The sequence below is a fragment of the Pleurodeles waltl genome, chromosome 12 (genome assembly GCF_031143425.1).
Source record: "Pleurodeles waltl isolate 20211129_DDA chromosome 12, aPleWal1.hap1.20221129, whole genome shotgun sequence".
Taxonomy (NCBI): Eukaryota; Metazoa; Chordata; class Amphibia; order Caudata; family Salamandridae; genus Pleurodeles; species Pleurodeles waltl.
The window spans coordinates 214778781-214799999 of record NC_090451.1 but is presented as its reverse complement, the minus strand read 5'-3'; the positions used below and the strand labels follow the sequence as shown (position 1 = coordinate 214799999).

At 46.0% G+C, this 21219-nt stretch overlaps 1 protein-coding gene across 1 annotated transcript in view; it reads left to right on the top strand.

Moving 5' to 3' along the window:
• Positions 1–21219, top strand: part of FANCA (FA complementation group A) — a 701003-nt gene that overhangs the window by 418134 nt on the left and 261650 nt on the right. Inside the window, exon 33 of the mRNA XM_069217268.1 lies at positions 17013–17118. Coding sequence (XP_069073369.1) covers positions 17013–17118 — 106 coding nt within the window. The remainder of the gene's footprint in view (positions 1–17012; positions 17119–21219) is intronic.

Here is a 21219-nt window from a genome sequence, read left to right as displayed (position 1 = left end):
ACTGGAATAGCCAGTCTCCAGGTGGGATCAACAGTGTTCCCAGAGCAAATCAAGGTTCACACTTAAGCTACTTTAGTCTCTGAGGGTGGGGTGGATTTAGCCACACTAGCTGCCTGGCTACCTAACATGCAACAATACAGGCAGAAGCTCTTGATAAATGTGACAAAGGTAGAAGCCCTGAGGGATGCAGTTGCCAGTGTCACCATGGTGACAAAAAAACTGGTTTCCCCAGGACAGTATTTGGCTGGACAAACGTATCCAGTTACCAGTGCTGACAATGTGACTAAAGTCTATCCCATGGCTGTGGTGACTTTAGAATGGGGAGGGGTTACTGGCCTGAAACAGTTGGTGGTCTCTTCTTCAATCCCAGTAGAATGTTTGCTAGGGAATGATTTGGCGTCCTCAGCATGGGCTGAGATAAAACTCAGCCCATGCATCCATGCTGAGTATCCCTGAACTGGTGTGTGTGAAAACCAGAGCATAGTGCAGAGCACAGGGTGAAAAAGAAGTGTTGGAGCCTGGAATAATGGACCAACCTTCCAAGAGAAAAGGTAAGAGGAATTGGGGACCAGCCTCTGAACACCAAAATAAGCAAGTCCTCTCTTCTCAGGAAGATGTCTTCTCCCCTGAGGGAACTGAGTCCATGGAGCTGGAACCTTACCAGGTGGAGCTCTTGGGCCCAGGGGACCCTCAAGGGAACAGCTCTGCCAGGGACAAAAGACTTGTCCCACTCTTGAAGGCCTGAGACAGCAAGCTTCTGCACAGGAGAAGGGAGATGTCAGTGGCTCCCGCAGGGTCTATTGGGAGGATGGGCTCCTTTACACTGAGGCTAGAGTTCCCAAACCTGGTGCCACTAGGAGAGTGGTAGTGCCTCAGGAGTTTAGAGAGTTTATCCTCACATTGGCCCATGACATCCCCTTAGCTGGACATTTGGGACAAACCAAGACATGGGACAAACTTGTCAACCATTTCTATTGGCCCAACATGTCCCAGAAAGTAAGGGAGTTTTGCAGCTCCTTTGTCACCTGTCGAGCAAGTGGCAAGACGGGTGGCCATCCAAAGGCCCTCCTCATTCCACTTCCAGTGGTGGGGGTACCCTTTGAGAGGTTTGATGTGCACATTGTGGGTCCACTTGAATCTCCCACAGCCTCAGGGAACCAATACATACTGGTAGTAGTGGATCATGCTACCAGATACCCTGAAGCAATTCCCATTAGGTCAACTACTGCCTCTGCAATAGCCAAACCCCTAATTGGTATTTACCAGAGTGGGTTTCCCTAAGGAGGTGGTTTCTGACAGACGTACAAACTTCATGTCAGCTTACCTGAAACATATGGAATGAGTGTGGGGTGACTTATAAGTTCACCACATAATACCCTCCACAAACCAGTGGCCTTGTTTAGAGGTTCAACAAGACAAGAAGGACAGGATCATGGGGCTCCCTGAAAAACTCAAAAAGAGATGGGATGTCCTGCCATGCATGATTTTTGCCTACTGAGAGGTGCCTTAGAACGGAGTGGGGTTTTCCCCCTTTGAACTTCTATTTGGCCATCCTGTAAGGGGACCACTTGCACTTGTTAAAGAAGGCTGGGAGAGACCTCTCCATGAGCCTAATCAAGATGTAGTGGACTATGTGCTTGGCCTCCGCTCTAGGATGGCTGAGTACATGGAAAAAGCATCCAAAAACCTTGGAGCCAGCCAACAACTCCAGAAGTTGTGGTATGACCAAAAGGCTGCAATGGTTGAATTCCTCCAGGGCAGAAAGTCTGGGGCTCTGCAGCCTGTGGCTCCCAGGACACTCCAGGACAGATGGAGTGGCCCTTACCCAGTCCTAGAGAAAAAGAGTCAGATCACTTACTTAGTGGACCTGGGCACTAGCAGGACACCCGAGAGGGTGATCCATGTTAACCGCCTGAATCTCTACAATGATAGGACAGGCATAACCATGGTGATGGTTACTGATGAGGATCAGGAAGCAGAGAGTGAACCTCTCCCTGAACTCCTCTCAAATGACACTAAAGATGGATCAGTAGATGGAGTTGTCTATTCAGACACCCTCTCTGCTCAACAGCAAGCTGACTGCAGGCAAGTCCCACAGCATTATGCTGAGCTCTTCTCTTTGACCCCTGGTCATACACGCCTGTGTACCAATGATGTGGACACAGGAGACAGATTATCTGTCAAGAACAAAATCTATAAACAGTCTGACCAAGTCAAAGAGAGCATCAAAGTGGAAGTCCACAAGATGCTGGAGTTAGGGGTAATAGAGCACGCTGACAGTCCCAGGGCTAGCCCAGTGTACTTGGTCCCCAAATCTCATACCAAAGATGGCAAGAGAGAAATAAAGTTCTGTTTGGACTACAGAGGACTCAATTCTGTCACCAAGACAGATGCACACCCCATACCCAGAGCAGATGAACTAATTGACAAGTTAGGTGCCACCACATTTCTAAGTACCTTTGACTTAACTGCAGGGTACTGGCAAATTAGGATTGCACCTGGAGCCAAAGAAAAGACAGCATTCTCTACACCTGATTGGCATGATCAGTTCACTGTTATGCCCTTTGGCTTAAAGACTGCCCCTGCCACCTTCCAAAGGTTGGCGAATCAAGTTCTTGCTGGTTTGGAGTCCTTTAGTGCAGCATATCTAGATGATATTGCTGTCTTTAGCTCCAGCTAGCAGGATCACCTGGTCCACCTGGGAAGGTTTTGCAGGCCTTGCAAACAGCAGGCATATCTATCAAAGCATCTAAATGCCAGATAGGGCAGGGCACAGTTGAATACGTGGGACACCTGGTTGGTGGAGACCAGGTGCAACATTTACAGCCCAAGATCCAGACAATTCTGGACTGTAGGCTCCAAAAACCCAGACTCAAGTCAGGGCATTCCTTGGCTTTACTGGATACTACAGGAGGTTTGTGAAGGGATATGGGTCCATTATGACTCCCCTCACAGAACTGACTTCCAAAAAGATGCCCAAGAAGATAAACTGGACCCTTGACTCTCAAGAGGCCTTTGACACGATAAAAGAAGCAATGTGTTCAGCACCAGTTTTGAAAGCTCCAGATTATTCTAAGCAATTCATTGTGCAGATAGATGCCTCTGAACATGGGATAGGAGCAGTCCTGTCCCATACCAATGATGATGGCCTTGACCAGCCTATTGCTTTCATTAGCAGGAGGTAACTCCCCAGGGAGCCGCATTGAAGTGCCATTGAGAGGAGGCCTTTGCTGTGGTTTGGTCTTTGAAAAAGTTGAGGCCATGCTTGTTTGGCATTCACCTTATTGTTCAAACTGACCACAGACCTCTGCCATGGCTTATTCAAATGAACAGAGAGAACCCTAAACTTTTGAGGTGGTCCATATCCCTACAGGGAATGGACTTTGGAGTGGGAAACAGACCTGGGACTGCCCATGCCAATGAAGATGGACTTTCCAGGTTCTTCCACTTAGACCATGAAGGCTCTCTTGAGAAAGGTTAGTCTCATCCTCTTTTGTTGAGGGATGGGGGTGGGTCCCTGATACCCACAGCCTTTCATTTCACACAGGTCAGACAGTTCACCTGACAAAATCCTGGAACTCTGCAGTCACAAGGAAAAGTATTTACATTGCAAGAAGACAAACTGACTTTTGACCTCTGTCTCTGAACACAGACCAATGTGACAAGGATAAGATTTAAAGGCATCATAATTGCTAATTCAGTTTCTGTCTGAACAGAACACCTGTTCTTTGTCCACTCCCCAGAAGGGGAAGGAGTAGGTTCTAAAAATAGCTCGACCTCATAAAAAATGACTTGCCAAGAAGATATTTGGACCCCTGCCTACTTACACAACAAGGTTCAAGCTTTGTATAGACTGTTGTAAATAAATGTGTGTGATAGACCCTCACAGGTTATCTGTGTAGTGCTTGGGATCAGAGCACACTTACATGCCCTGTCATGTCTCCACCCAGATGACCATACAGGAAGCTCTAGGTTACCGTAACTGGTTGAAAAAAAGTTCTGTACCTGAAGTAATTCTACAGCAGATCATCACCTTGTCAAAGTCTTTGAATAAGTCAAATAGAAGGTGGAATCGGCATCAGCGTGCCACCTAATCTCACTCCCAGTCTTTATTAGTGGCAATCAAGAGTCTGGTCCTAATGTACCCCGAATTTCTGGATCTGTTGCTAATGTGGCATCCCATGCTGGTCATTTTCTGTACTTTACCAGTTTCCTCTGGTGCACCTTTGGGCCTCCAGGACCCACAGAGGCTGGATCATAAAACGCCAGGGTGAATTAACTAAGCCGACATTGTCTAGCAGTTACACTCCTGGGTGGCACTGGGCATCTTCCAGCAATGGGGAGAACCCTGTTTTGATCTATTTTCCACCACAGAGAACTTGTAGTATGCAAACTTTTTGCATTGGAGTTCCCAAGGCAGTCCTACCTGGGAGATGCCTTCTCCCAGCATTGTGGTTTGGACCTCTACACCTTTCTGCCCTTCTCTCCCGTGGTCAGAGTACTAACAAAGGTAAAAAAAAAAAAAAGAGACAGGTCCAAGTAATCCTAGTGGCTCTGGACTAGGTGAGGAGAGCGGGGTACCCAGAAGTTCGAACTGTCAGTATTTGTTCTCTAGTCCGGCTGCCCCTTTCAGAGGACCTACTGTCATAGCAGCAAGGCAGAGTAATGCATTGTAACCTACACAATTTACACTTCAATGCGTGGGGACTGAGCAGTGACAGCGGATGGCTTTTGATCTTCCTGCTAAAGCAGTTGATATCTTCTTGGCAGCCACAAAATTGGTCTATGCAGGGCACTGGGAGAAGTTCCTCTAGTGTTCTCTAGACACACTTATCCCCTGAATGCAGTTATTGGGTGTTCTTCTGTTTGCCTGGCCCTAGCCTACCATACTTGATCGGCCATCCCCTTTCAACTCTCAGTTTGTGATGCATTTTATTAAAGGGCTTATTACATGTTTCCACAAACAGTTTGTGATGCTACAGTGGGATCTTAATTGGGTACTCGCCTACTTGATGTGCCCTTCTTTCTTATCCATGCACAGTTACTCTCTTTGTCTTCTTTCCATCAAGACAGTATTCCTCATCTGCTAGATGAGTGAGCAAACCCCAGGCATTGTCTGTGGTTGCCCCCATAGACATCTTTCTTCCTGGACAAATTAGATCTCCGGACAAAAGCTGCATTCCTGCCCAAGGTAGTTACACCCTTCACAAAGGGCAACCCGTCACCTTGCTGGCTTTCTGTGCACTGCCTCATCTCTCCAAGGATGAAGAACGACGTCATCACCTTGACCCAAATTGGGCACTTGACTTCTATGTGGAATGAACCAGGGACTACCAACAGGACACCCGACTTCTCGTCTGTTTCTCTGGGGCTATGGAAGGCAAAGCAGTGAAAAAGAGAACCGTCTCAAGATGGATTGTGCTGTGCATCAAGATCCACTATGGGCTAGCCAGGAAGCAGCTCCCAGATGGGTAGCGTGCTCATTCCACCAGAGTGAAGGATGCTACCACTATACTTTAGCATGTTGTGTCTGTCATGGACATTTGTCAGACCGCTACCTGAAGGCTGCTACCTCTGTGCTTTCATGTGGTGTGCCAGTAATGAACATTTGACAGGCCACTTCATGGCATCCCGCCACAAGTTTACAAAGCATTATTGCCTGGATATCCGGTGTAGGAGGCTGGGTTAGCTTATGGTGTACACCTATGTTGTGGCACCCTATACTGAGTCAAGGCAACCCTTAGTGATTGTGTTTAGGTATCCAAATAGCAAACGCTCTCTAAGGTTAGCTGTGGTGAGCAGTTAAAGCTTAACCAGGAGTAGGAATGTAAAGCACTTGCAAAACCACAATAGTCAGTCAGTAACTGTTACACAAGATAGAACCACACTAGGTGTTGCAAAAATGAAGTATTCCTTATTACAACACTGACACTGGTATATCTGCACTTGGACATATCAACACCCAAGATATACACTTAGCAAGAAGCAGGAAAAGCATAGAAATACATGGGACCCGATTGGTGGGAGGGGTGCGGGGGGGACACATACTAAGTAAGTGGTATAAGAATGGAGGTGCCCACCCAAGGTAAGTGTATTAGGATCCCAGGGGCTGGGGGAGCAGGAAATTAGCAGAGGTAAGTAATAGAAATCCCACAGACGCCCAGGTGCATAGTTGTTTTTGAGCCGGGTGTCCCATAGGTTAACACACGACCTTTGTGGTTGGACTTTTATGGATTCAGGACACTTCCCAGTGGGCCCTGAGAAAACCAGTTGGCACAAAGGAGGTTGGAGAGAGCCCCCACCCTTGGATACCCAGAAGACCTGAGTACCTACACCAGGGAGCCCAGTTGCATAGGGATGAAGTGACGTTGTAAGCCCTAGTTGAAGTCAGTGGAAGTCTCGATTGTGCAGTTGCTGTTGTGACCCGTGGACCAGGTCGGTGGAACCCAAGGGTGGATTCCAGACATGAAGAACCTGAAAAAGAAGGGGACAGACTACTAGGAGATGTCCAAGCGGTGCAGGTAGGCTATACCTACCCTCTTGAGGTGAAGTTTTTGCAGGACAGTGAAGGAAGAGTCTAGCTGCGGAGTCCAGGGAGAAGCTGAAGATCCTTGGAGTCTCCCATAAGCTGTCCCACATCGGTCGCCGGATTGCAGGAGAGTCAGTGGCCAGCAGGACCACCAACAAGGCTTGGCAAACACAAATAAATGATGCAAGGAAGATTGCAGGTTTTGGAGGACCGGCAAGGTTCTACTAATTTGAACCTTGGAGGAGAGTCAAGGCAGGCCTCCAGCAGCAAGGAAAGCCAGTCGGAGTCAGAGGAGCCCTCACGAGTGACCCAGTGGCAGCAGGCACAGGGAGTCACAGAGAGGCCTCAGCAGCACACAAAACAGGAGTCCCACATTGCAGGAGCTGTAGAGTGGAAGCTGATTTTGGGGTTGCAGAGTGCTGGAGGCTGGGGCTTCTTGGAGCTCGAAGATTTTCTTGGAGAATTAGCCAACAAGCCTTGGCAAGAGTAACAGTCACAGTGCACAGGGCTTCCGTTCCAGTGGCTGCAGCAAGGGTCCACTTTCTCCCAAGTTGGTCAGACGACAAGTTGGACCGGGAGGGGTTCACAGAACCACTACCTGTGAGAAGAGCCTTTCTTTGCCCCGGAACAGCAGGATCCACCAGCCAGCCATTTTAGTCTTGAGATGCCTGTGGATGCAGGGGAGTGACTCCTGCACTCCATGGAAGATTCCTTCTTGCTTCTTGGATGCAGGCAGAATCCTTGTAACCCTGAAGGATGGACAACCATGGATGAATCTTGCAGGAGATGGAGAAGCAGTGCTGTAGTGGGAGCCCTCCCAAACTGATACAGTCTTGTTTCAGTTCCAAAAGCAGACCAGCAGTGGCCCTGGAGGCCACAAGCAGATGATGTCTTTCAGAGAGCTCCTTGAAGAGTCGTGCTCAATGAATCTGAAGACCCACCTTCAGGGGAGCCTTTAAGTAACCCTAAAAGGGGTTGGTCACTCTCTGTAGTGACCCACCTATCAGAGGGGGTCAGGGATGTCATTTACCTGGCCTAACCAGTCAGATGCTCCCAGAGGTCTCTGCCCACCTTGTTTCCAAGATGGCAGAATCCACCGGCCACCAGATAGAGCACTGTGCACCTCCCTAGGGGAGGAGCTGGACAGGGGGGTGGCCAACCTGCTGTCCTTTGTGTAGTTTTGTGCCAGGGCTGGAACTGGGGGTTCTTAAACTGGTGCAAACTGGACAATGCAAAGAGGGCACAAAATGTGTCTGGTGGCGCTCAGAGGCCACCCCAACCCAGAGATACCTATTTCAAAGGGAGAAGTGGCCACACCTCTCCCTTGCAGCAAATCCTTTGTTCTGCCTTCCCCTGCTGAAGTTAGGCTCATCAGCAGTAGGGCAGAACAGTGTCTGGGGTCAGCAGCAGTGTGGGCTTGCAGCCAGACCCCATAAGGCAGTGCAGGCAGAACTGGGGGATACTCTAAGGAACTCCCAGGGTACATGGGATCATGCAGCTAGCACTGGAACCAGTGTAGTTGCATGATTCCAGTGTTTTTGATACCAAACATGCCTAGGTTCGGAGAAGCCATTATTGTATTGTATTGTATTGTATTGTAATCGTATTTATATAGCGCCTACTACCCCTGACGAGGCGTCAAAGCGCTTTTCAGAAATCCAGAAGTGTTAATTGGGAGTATAACCTTAATTTACTCAACCCAAAGGCTTGGGGTGAGTAAAGGGGGATGGAGGAGGGAAGAGTATGTGGAAGGGAGAGCATAGTAGCAGGGTGAAATAAATGCAGGAGAATTTAGTAGGGTTGTGTGGGAGGTCACGGTAGTAGAGTGAGGTTTGGTGAGTTAGATGTGGAAGCGGAGGGAAGAGTTATTTAGGAGATGAAAGTAGTAGAAAGGATTTGGGATGAGTCAGAGTGAGAATGGAGGATAGTTTGATGTAGTTGGACCACTTGTGTTGACCAATGTCCACTACATACCTTAAGTTGGCCTCCCCTCACTTACAAGGACGAGGGAATGGAGCTTGGGATTTGTATGGGTACCCTGCTCATTCAGGGGTACCCTCACGCTTGGGGGCATGCCCTCTGCTCTTGGGGTGAAGGGCCTACCAGAGGGATGACTTAGGCCCTCATTATGTTCATGCTGGCAGTCAAACTACTGACCGCCAGCGTCCCCGGATCCCCGCCTGCTAAGTGCATGGGCAGTGCACGGGCCCCAGGGGTGCCCCGGCGCACCCCTTCGGCCAGCCTTTCCTGGTGGGGAAACCTGCCAGGGAAAGGCTGGTGGCTGAGGAATAATTTCCGAGGGGCAGCACTGCTGCCCTGTCGGATAATGATTCCGACTGCCACCAGGCTGCCTGACAAAGGCAGCCTGGTGGTGAGTGAGGGACGCCGAAAACGGCCCTCATGGGGTTCTTTATGTGGCGGTGTGGCCTGCCATACCGGCTGGCGGGTTTGCAGTGACTGTGATTTAAGGCAAGCCCTATATCTAAAGTGAAAGGTGCATGCACCCTTTCATGCAGGCTGCAATGGCAGGCCTGTAGACCCAGTTTGCATGGACTCCCATGGGTGGCATAATACATGCTGCATCCTATGGGAGGCCCCTGGTGTACCAGTGCCCTGGTTAACTAGGTGCCCTATATTAGGGAGCACCAGTATGTCAATTGTGGGGTGTATAAGTCTACCAGCACGCACATTTAGAGGAGAGAACACGGACACTGGGGTCCTGATTAGCAGGATCCCAGTGCACTACAGTCTAAACACACTGACACCAGGCAAAAAGTGGGGGTAATTATGTCAGAAAGATGCTACTTTCTTACCTTTCCTACAGCCGGTCTGGCAGGACGGGCACTCCACCCAGTCTCTCATGCAGGATTTCCTGGTCTGAGCCATTCCACAGACCCACCACCAGAGGAGGTGTACTTCTTTGATTTAACCTGTGAAACTGCATGACATTGAGGAGGAGGGGGAGGATTTCCTGGTGGAGACCATGTTAAAGGAGTGATCAATCCAGTTTCTTCCCATGCTAAAGAGAGTGAACAAGTTGCAGAAGAAAAAGTCTCTGCAAAAGCTAGAGAGGTAACACCAAGGTGGCGAAAACGTACAAACCAGTATCCGATGACCCTAGCTATATCTTAGGTCACGTACCACCTGACTCCTTCATAGTATGTACTGCTTGGAAGAGGTCCTTGCCCAGGGGACCAGAGCAGCTCCACAATCAGATAAGGAGAGCCGCAAGATAGATGTAGCAGGTAAAACAGTAAGAGTAGGAATAACAAATGCAGTGGTGCAAAGCAAACTCACTGGGCCTCCTTTATGGGTATGGCCATCTCACCCGGCAGCTCATATAACATCTGCTAGAGGCCTACCACAAGTGAGACAAAGAGCTAATTCAGGAAGGCAAAATAACATCCAATGCCATATTTAATTGTGCCTTGTATGCATCAGTCCCTCTGTCATGATAAGTGAACAGCATCATCTTGAGCAGGCATGAAATAGTTCAGGGCGTCAGGAATTCGTCCTATAGTACAGCAGCACCTGATCAATGTCCCCATTCATGGAGAACACTTGTTTGGCCACCAGTCGACTCCGTCCTTGGAAAAATAAAAGGTTTAGACAGAGCCAAAGCTATGGGTACATCGAGACTCAAACCTGCTGACCTGGACTTTGGTGCCTTAGATTAAAACCACAGCATCCCAATTGTCAGTAACACCAATCCTATCTTTGGAGACATTGTAAGAAAACATACTTTAGAGAAGACTTCAACAGCAGAGGACACAGGAGGTGGTTAAGAAAGGGAGGCTGTGCCTCCAAGCAAAGACAAGGATGCATACTTACACTTGCCATTCATCCAGCACATCATGACTCCCTCAGATTTGTGGTAAGTGGACAACACTACTCTTGGACCGGGCCCTTTTTGCCAGATTATCCCCCCAAAAATAGTTTTTCACTACTGCAAGACCTGTCCCTCCCATAGGGTAACAATGGTTCATTGTTGAAGAAAGATGGATTTCACCGACAAGATTTGAGACTGAGAGCCAAATTAATGACACAGTACTCCTTTTTAAATATTTGTATGAATTTGCTGAAAGAGTGGAAAATATGAGGTGATACGCCTTGGGGAAATAGAGGAGTAAGAAATGCCCTCTGGATAAGGATATAATTTGGTGACTATCATTGAACTGTGATATTAATATAATCCACTATGAATGCAGATATGGAATGAATATCGCTTGGAAGAATATAAAATCATCCTGAGGAAGGTGGTAAAAAGGACTGTGAAAAACCACTGAAACGCTTTGATGCAAGTTGAATTGCTGGACTCATTGGAACTGGCCAAGAATAGATGAGATATTGGTTGCATTAATCAACTGGCCACTGTATACCTGATTTGGGACAGCAAAAATACAATAGACCAGGGAGGGTGTCTTGTGTGTGGTCTCCCATTTTGTTATGCCAGAGATTGTACAGAGGTCCTGTAGGAAGTTGGCTCTGTATACACTATCTCAAAGTGAGAGATAGTGTGCACATAGTCCAAGGGATCCCCTTAGAGGTTGATAGTGGCAAAATTAGATAATACTAATGCTCTATTTTGTGGTAGTGTGGTCGAGCAGTAGGCTTATCAGAGGGTAGTGTTAAGCATTTGTTGTACACACACAGGCAATAAATGAGGAACACACTCAAAGACTTAACTCCAGGTCAATAGGTTTTTATATAGAAAAATATATTTTCTTAATTTATTTTAGAACCTCAAGATTCAAGAATTTAGGTAAGTACATAAAATGCAAGGTACTTCACACAGGTAAGTATAGAATTTTGATTTAAAACAATAGTACACACAGTTTTGATTAAAATGGCAAATAACTATTTTAAAAGTGGGCACAGTGCAACAGTTCCTGGGGGAGGTAAGTTTTGGTTAGTTTCTCAGGTAAGTAAAGCACTTACACAGTTAGTCTCCTGGGCATAGGCAGCCCACCGTTTGAGGTTCAAGGCAACCCCAAAGCCAAAGTACCAGCAACACAGGGCTGGTCAGGTGCACAGGTCATAGGAGGGCCTAAAACAAATTAGCGCCTATGGAGAACAGGGGTGCTCGGGTTCCAGTCTGCTAGCAGCTAAGTACCTGCGTCCTCAGGGAGCAGACCAGGGGGGTTTTGTAGAGCACTGAGGGGGGGAAGGGGGGGGGGGGGGACACAAGCACACAAAACACACCCTCAGCGGCACAGGGGCTGCTGGGTGCATTGTGCAAAGTAGGTGTCAGGTTTGCTGTAGAAATCAAAGGAGAGACCCAGGGGTCACTCTGGCGATGCAGGCAGGGCACAGGGGGGCTTCTCGGGCCAGCCACCGACTGGGCTGGGATGAGGGCCGCCTGCTGGTCACTCCTGCACTGATAGGTGGTACCTCTCGTACCTGGGGCTGCGGGTGCAGTACTTGGTCCAGGCTTTGGCTTCCTTTGTTACCAGGCAGTCACGGTCAGGGGAAGCCTCTGGATCCTCTATGCAGGCGTCGTGTGGGGGTATAGGGAGGTTGACTCAGGGTGTGCATGTCGTTAGAGTCGCCTGGGAGTCCCCTCTGCGGTGTTTGTTCTCCTGGACTTGAGCCGGGGGCGTCGGGTGCAGAGTGTGAAGATTCACGCTTCCGGCGGGAAGTTAGAGTCTCTTTAAAAGTTGCTTCTTTGTTGCAGTTTCTGAACAGTGCTGCTGTTCTCAGGAGGTTTTTGGTCCTTTAGGTGCCGGTCAGTCCTCTGAGTCCTCAGAGGTCGCTGGTCCCGTTGGATGCGTCACTTTGCAGGTTCTTTGAGTCTGGAGACAGGCCGGTAGGGTTGGGGCCAAGTCAATTGGTGTCTCCGTCGTCTCTGCGGGGTTTTCAGGTCAGCAGTCCTTCTTCTTGTTGTAGGTTGCAGGAATCTGATTTCCTGGGTTCGGGGTCGCCCCTAAATTCTAAATTTAGGGGTGTGTTTAGATCTGGGGGGCAGTAGCCACTGGCTACTGTCCTTGAGGGTGGCTAACCCTCCTTGTGCCTTCTCCCTGAGGGTAGGGGGGGCACATCCCTATTCCTATTGGGGGAATCCTCCAAAACAAGATGGAGGATTTCTTAAGGCAGGGGTCATCTCAGCTCAGGACGCCTTAGGGGCTGTCCTGACTGGTGTGTGACTCCTCCTTGTTTTTCTCATTATCTCCTCTGGACTTGCTGCCAAAAGTGGGGGCTGTGTCTCAAGGGGTGGGCATCTCCACTAGCTGGGATGCCTTGGGGCGCTGTAACAACAGGCATGAGCCTTTGAGGCTTACCACCAGGTGTTACAATTCCTGCAGGGGGAGGTGAGAAGCACCTCCACCCAGTGCAGGCTTTGTTCCTGGCCACAGCGTGACAAAGGCACTCACCCCATGTGGCCAGAAACTCGTCTGGTTGTGGCAGGCTGGCAGGAACTGGTCAGCCTAACACTAGGAGATGGACTGGTATACAGGGGGCATCTCTTAAGATGCCCTCTGTGTGCATTTTTCAATAAATCCCACACTGGCATCATTGTGGATTTATTGTGCTGAGACGTTTGATACCAAACTTCTCAGATTTCAGTGTAGCCATTATGGAACTATGGAATTTGTAATTGACAGACTCCCAGACCATATACTCTTTATGGCTACCCTGCACTTACAGTGTCTAAGATTTGGCTTAGACATTGTAGGGGCATATTGCTCATGCAACTATACCCTCACCTGTGGTATAGTGCACCCTGCCTTAGGGCTTTAAGGCCTGCTAGAGGGGTGACTTACCAATGCCACAGGCAGTGGGATGTGGGCATAGCACCCTGAGGGGAGTGCCATGTTAACTTAGTCATTTTCTCCCCACCAGCACACACAGGCTGTGAGGCAGTGTGCATGTGCTGAGTGAGGGATCCCCAAGGTGGCATAATACATGCTGCAGCCCTTAGAGACCTTCCCTGGCCACAGGGCCCTTGGTGCCAGGGCTGTGCCAATTTTGGGAACAAAGGTACAGTTTAGGGAAAGAACCCTGGTGCTTGGGCCTGATTAGAAGGATCCCAGCACACCTTAAATCATAACTGGCATCAGCAAAAGGCAAAACGTTAGGGGGCAACCACACTGAGCAGTGGATAGCATGATAATTCCACCAGGGGGCTCTTTTTTTAATTACTGTGATTCGGTGCTCTGTCCTCATGGGTGTATAGGTTATGGGGTGGCCCTCTCTCTCCCTTTTTGGAGACCACACGTGCAACACTACAGCCATGTGGCACTTCAACAAGAAGGGCAGTGTGGTATTGTGGGCCATGTGCCCATGAGGCTTCACGTCTCTGTAACCAGCTGAGTTGTCTGAGCATTTCGTCGGTCGTACACTACCCTGAGGGATCTTTAAACATCAGGGTGGGCTGACTCTGTCGGCGTTGCATAGTGAATCAAACATGGTAATTACATTCAGTGATGGCACAGGGTGCCTTCCAGCAATGAAGAGAACCTTGGCTCGATTAGCGAAGCACCCCTTTCTTTGATCAGAAAAACTTAGAAGTGTAACAACAAGTGGCTCAGCAGCTCCCACCTTCATAGCGATAAAGCATACAGGGGATGGGTAGTCTTCATCTGCTCTTTCAAAATTGGTTTGGGTTGGTTCTCATTTCATGTGTCCTTTCCAGGCTATCAGACTTAGCCTTTATATAGAATAATATTCCTCACAGGAGGGTCGTCTTTAGGTTGAAGCACCCATAAAAAAGGGAGAAAGAGGCGCGTGCATTCTGAACCTGGCTAATAACAGTCACACTTAACAATGAACAGAAAGAGAGACAAAAGTCTGGCCTCGCCTAAAGAAATCTTCATGCTCTGAACAGCAGAGTCTGCAGACTCCCCCTCCCCCTCTTTTACTCCTACCATGTACCAAATGGCACTGCTGAGGAAGACTTCATCAGCAACTCTTGCAGCAAAATGACCTAATACGATTTTTAAATGGAAACCTGCCTCATCTTTACCTACTTAAGTATCTGTTTCTTCTTCTATCAGCTTCAGAAATTTCAGTAATACCCTTCCAGTGTCTGGAAAAACAACTTTATCTCTGTCTTGTGCACATGATCAGACCAGCGTCTTCCAAAAGGGATTCCGTATACTTAACTCTTATGCACGATGGATGCAAGCTGCAAGTCACACACAGAAATACACTGAAAAAAGCACTGGAATTAAAGGTCTAATCACAACTACTGATTAATGAACAATGCCAGAATGCCACCACCGCACTACATAATAACATCACACTATGTACTAAAACCATGACAGTAGTCCTCTGTCTAAACAATGAAAGCACCCTTTATATGCCCGCCCAGGTCCAAAATCTCTCTTGTCTAAGGACAGGCCTAAGACTTTGCACACCTGCTAGATTAGCATGGGCCTGGAACCAAAATGAAGAAAAAAAACCAGGATACCAGTTACTCACTGTAGGACACTCAAGAGCAGGGGATCACAAACGTATACCCTGTAGGAGGACATATTGATTCCCAAAAAATTCAGGCTATTTAAAGTCAGAAGTATAGCCAAAGAAGGCAAATTGAACCTTCAGCATTTTATGTTAATTTAAGAGTATAACATTTGCAGGATGGGGGTTGGAAAAATACAAAACTGAGAAAGCTGAAGTTCCTGAAGTGCCACATTATCCGTTTTTACAGATGCAGTGCATTTCCATAATCAATTTCTAAAGCATGTAAAAGGTTGACTTTTAAAGATATTGCTAATTCATTTAAGGCTCACCATAGTAAATGATGTTTGCAGTTTAGATGTTGCAATGGATATTCAATGTGTCAGCTACCTGAAAAATACCCCCAGGCAGACTGAATGTCTATTTTGAGATTACACACATCTTTTGAGGCATACCTACCTATTAAATGGGATATGTGTTTGGAGTAGGAGATAAGACTGTGGATGTATTAGTGATAGATTCCAACAATACCGCTTATTTAAAAAAAATAGTCCTTGTTGTAATGGTTTCTTATGCACTACAGTGCCCCCTGTATTTTTTCACTTCAAAAAACAAAGATCACACTATTTAAAATCACAATTACTGCAGGCAAATGTTAGAAACTGAAAACCACCATGTATGTATTTGCAGGTGCTACGAATTCAAGGGAAATTTTCAGCTGTAAAGGGCTTTTACTCTTGTTGGGTACTGATTAACAACACAGAATCTACTTCGGATGCACATTGCTGACATTAAATACCGAAACATGATAGCATTTGCAAAGCAGGATAAAAAGCTTCTGAGCAATATGGAATAAGGACATCCATGTAACTGTGATAGGCAGTAGCCAGGGACAAATGAGGCTGATTGTGTACCCATCTAGAATTTTCCAAGTGGATGGGAATGTATCTCTGAAATGAAAGTTGTGAAATACTTCGAAATACATTATGTTTGAGTAAAAAACAAGACATTGAACAGCTAATTAGGATACACTCAACAGTGCAAGAAGATACATATTCTGTAGGGAATCCTATGGAGAGTTGTAGTCAGACAACATAATTTGATTCCCAGCAGTTGTTTAGTGAGATGTTCCAGACTCATCTCTACAAGCTGACCAGAATAATTAAATTTCCTAGTTTGCTCCTGACTACCCTTCTCCTGTAACAGACACAGTGCTCGGTTATAGTGCATACTCTGGTGAATGTGCATCAAAGGAACCAATCAGAAACAATTGTAAGAGCCTTAAAGCAAGTCAGTTCTGTCTATAAAGTGATTTTCTTGTACAGGCACATATATCAGTGTTTGGAATAGTTGTTTACATACCACTGGCAGTCCGATTAAATAATCTCTTTGAGATATACACATATGCTTTTCCCATTACAACCATTCCACCTGAGACACATGGCCCTCATAAAATATTAGCTAATGGAAGTCGCTTTCTTAATTAAGAAACACATATTTTCAAGTTGTTTTGCATTTTATTAGGCCACGGAACTTGGGAGCTCGACAAAGTAGGATGTGCATCTTTGGATGTCATGTGTTGCAAAGAAAATAAATTGTGTTGAAAGTGCTTGAGCCAGTGTTTTTTAAACTCCGTGGCTATTGTTTGTGGCCAATGAGAAGCATTCCAATAATTTTCACCTTTTGTCTACCATTACACGAGTCACAGATAATATGCTAACTGCCTGACAGGGCTCCAAAGCAATCATACAACCTAAGTTGGTATGTCTTATATCATATAAGTAAACGAGAAACCTTGGTACTTTCAGTTCACTTTTGGTGTAGGGTTAGATTGATTCACCTACTGTTGGAACCATTCTGAGATTGCAGAGACTACCTAGACAAAGAATGTGATGATCGACTACTGGTCTAAGTCCATAAAATACAAGATCTAGTCATTAATAAGCATGCACTCTAGTGCCTGTTGCTTTTAGTGATCATGACTTTGTGGATGCACTTCCATTGAATTACTGTAGATACACTTTTCTACAAAACCTCTGTTGCAGGGTCCCATAACCTAATCTCTCTTTGTGTTCGTATTTAGAGTTCTGGTCGCTCTTCCTCCATGCGTTTTGGTGGGCATCCGTCAGGAGAGAAAGCATGCCTCGCTGGACTGTGACCATTTCTTTCACTTTGTCAATACTCAGCTGGTAAGTGAGAATCTGTCAGAGAGCCCTAGGATTTTACGATTATTTATGCAATGGCTGTTCTTTTCCAGAGAAAATGCCTCTAACTAATGAGCAGGTTCATAATGGTGACTAGGGGGATGGAAGTGGAAGAAGTGAGTAGTGCTCATCTCTTTTTTATTTTAATCAGTCAGTCATTCAAGACACTACAAAACAATGAGTTAAATGGTTCAGTGCACAGAGTAAGGGGTATAAGCATGCCATGAAATATTCCATTCATCTTATGTGCCATGCCCTCCTCTTATCTCCATCCCCATGTTGGAGCCCAGTAGTAGCAATCATCATGTCATCACTAACCTGACAGCCTGTGATGCATGGATAATAGCGTCCAAGGGCCAGAAGCATTGTCTTTCCACTTAAACCACATACACAGGAGTGGAGAGGAGAGTATTGGCTCTGCACAAGCCCCGCTTTCCAGACATGCACAAGAGAGAGCACTCTATTATGCAGTTACACAACACACTTGTCCAGCAGTAACACATTATGCTAGTCATGTAATTGCAGAGAGGACTTTAAATGCATATCAGAGAACAGATACCTCTTGAGAGCACCATCCTACTGCTTATGCAGTTACAGTGAGCATATCTTCTTTTCCCGAGTTGCAGTGTTAGACTTGTCAAAAATATTTTTGTTGTGTATTTCACAGATTATCACAGTGTTTTAACTCTAATAACTTACAGAAAGCAGTTTAGATGCAGCATGGTTGAGTGCCTGTCTGGACCATGGTGCCTACCTGTGGTGCATGCATGCATTTGTATTTTGGTCTTTTGTGAGTGATTTTCATTTTATACATTTCCACCCTTCAGTGTTTTTCTGTTCTGTTTAGAAGGGGAATGGATGTAAGGAGTTGGTATGATGTGTCAAAGGAGTTGTGTATGTTGAGCACGTGTGGTTTCAATGCTGATCTTTAGCACAGATTGTTGGCTCTGTTGTTTCATAGGTAGTTGGTTATAACTGTGTGCCCTACGGTTTTGTGTTCTGGTAAGTTTTTGAGACATGTGGACTGGTGTTTCATTTTCTTTTTGTAGATTATTAAAAGAAGGAAGAAATGATTTATCTTGCTTTGTATATTATATTTACGATGTACAAGATCTTATGTTTGTCCCTGACTCTATGCAGTGGTGATGCCATTGAGCTGCATGGTTTTTAAGGGTTCTGTGTTTGTGTGTTGAGAGAGTCAGAGTTACATGGTCTGAGCTACAGGGACCAGCATGGCCCCTGGTGGGTTTTACATCACGATTAACCTTACATCCCGATTAAACTGTAAGCTGGAACTATAATAAAACCATCCGTGGACCATACATTATTTATAAATGCTATGTTGTTGCTGAACCACGAGTAACCCAAGACCAGTTTTGCATGGCTAGTATTAATAGCTCTACAATTTCAGAAACTAAAACTATTAATCACAGCCTTATCCACTGAACTAGAGTACTAAAATAAAATCGGTCAACCATGTTATTCTTTAACAGCTCTAAGATGATGCATAAGTTATTCTATTATTGTAACACAAGCTGCATACATTTCTTGACCCAAATATACTGTTTGCCCTCCAACGAGGGTGAACATATCTTTTTCAGGGATCAGTTGTAACTGGATATACATGTAATATGATTTAAGGTCACTTGAAAGCTTATGCAAAATCAGCACCTATTTTCAATAGAAATTCTGCCACATGCCCTACAAGGAAAATGTCACTTACCCAGTGTACATCTGTTCGTGGCATTAGTCGCTGCAGATTCACATGTTGTGCATAGTCCGCCGTCTGGTGTTGGGTCGGAGTGTTACAAGTTGTTTTTCTTCGAAGAAGTCTTTTCGTGTCCCGAGACCGAGGGACTCCTCCTCCTTCGTTCCATTGCGCATGGGCGTCGACTCCATGTTAGATTGTTTTCCCCGCAGAGGGTGAGGTAGGAGTTGTGTATGTTAGTAATAGTGCCCATGCAATGGAATGAATAAGTATGTACCAACTAAGGTTTAAGTAATATATTTACAAATGTACAAATGTTGAAGATAACTTCCAAACGGCTACAGGCTCCCAGGGAGGCGGGTGGGCACATGTGAATCTGCAGCGACTAATGCCACGAACAGATGTACACTGGGTAAGTGACATTTTCCGTTCGGTGGCATGTGTAGCTGCAGATACACATGTTGTGCATAGACTAATAAGCAGTTATCTCCCCAAAAGCGGTGGCTCAGCCTGTAGGAGTGGAAGTAGTCTGAAATAAAGTTCTTAGTACGACTTGACCTACTGTGGCTTGTTGTGCGGATAGCACGTCTACACAGTAGTGCTTAGTAAATGTGTGAGGCGTAGACCATGTGGCTGCCTTACATATCACGTTCATTGGAATGTTTCCTAGGAAGGCCATGGTAGCGCCTTTCTTTCTGGTTGAATGTGCCCTTGGTGTAATGGGCAGTTCTCTCTTTGCTTTAAAGTAGCAGGTTTGGATGCACTTAACTATACATCTGGCTATACCCTGTTTTGATATTGGGTTTCCTGTATGAGGTTTTTGAAATGCAATAAACAGTTGTTTTGTTTTCCTAATTTCTTTTGTTCTGTCAATGTAGTACATTAGTGCTCTTCTGATGTCTAATGTATGTAGTGCCCTTTCAGCTACTGAGTCTGGCTGTGGGAAGAACACTGGTAGTTCTACCGTTTGATTTAAGTGGAACGGCGAAATAACTTTTGGTAAAAATTTTGGATTGGTTCTTAGGACTACTTTATTTTTGTGTATTTGAATAAAAGGTTCTTGTATAGTAAACGCCTGAATTTCACTTACTCTTCTTCTCTCAGATGTGATGGCAATGAGAAATGCAACCTTCCACGTTAAGAATTGCATTTCGCATGAGTACATGGGTTCAAAAGGTGGGCCCATGAGTCTTGTTAAGACGATGTTGAGGTTCCATGAAGGAACAGGTGGTGTTCTTGGTGGTATAATTCTTTTTAGGCCTTCCATAAACGCTTTAATGACAGGTATCCTAAATAGTGAAGTTGAATGGGTAATCTGCAGGTATGCAGATATTGCTGCGAGGTGTATCTTTATGGAAGAGAAGGCTAGATTTGATTTCTGTAAATGTAGTAAGTATCCCACTACATCCTTTGGAGATGCATGTAATGGTTGAACTTGATTATTATGGCAGTAGCAAACAAATCTTTTCCATTTGCTTGCATAGCAGTGTCTAGTGGATGGTCTTCTAGCTTGTTTTATGACTTCCATACATTCTTGGGTGAGGTTTAAATGTCCGAATTCTAGGATCTCAGGAGCCAGATTGCTAGATTCAGCGATGCTGGGTTTGGATGCCTGATCTGTTGTTTGTGTTGTGTTAACAGATCTGGTCTGTTGGGCAACCTGACATGGGGTACTACTGACAGGTCTAGTAGTGTGGTGTACCAAGGTTGTCTTGCCCATGTTGGTGCTATTAGTATGAGTTTGAGTTTGTTTTGACTCAATTTGTTTACTAGATATGGAAGGAGAGGGAGAGGGGGAAAAGCGTACACAAATATCCCTGACCAGTTCATCCATAGAGCATTGCCTTGAGACTGCCTGTGTGGGTACCTGGATGCGAAGTTTTGGCATTTTGCGTTCTCCTTTGTTGCAAATAGGTCTATTTGAGGTGTCCCCCAAATTTTGAAGTAAGTGTTTAGAATTTGGGGGTGAATCTCCCATTCGTGGACCTGTTGGTGATCTCGAGAGAGATTGTCTGCTAGTTGATTTTGGATCCCTGGAATAAATTGTGCTATTAGGCGAATGTGGTTGTGAATTGCCCATTGCCATATCTTTTGTGCCAGGAGGCACAGCTGTGTTGAGTGTGTTCCCCCCTGTTTGTTTAGATAATACATTGTTGTCATGTTGTCTGTTTTGACAAGAATGTATTTGTGGGTTATGATGGGTTGAAATGCTTTCAACGCTAGGAATACTGCTAACAATTCGAGGTGATTTATATGCAGTTTTGTTTGATGTACGTCCCATTGTCCTTGGATGCTGTGTTGATTGAGGTGTGCTCCCCACCCTGTCATGGAAGCATCTGTTGTTATCACGAATTGTGGCACTGAGTCTTGGAAAGGCC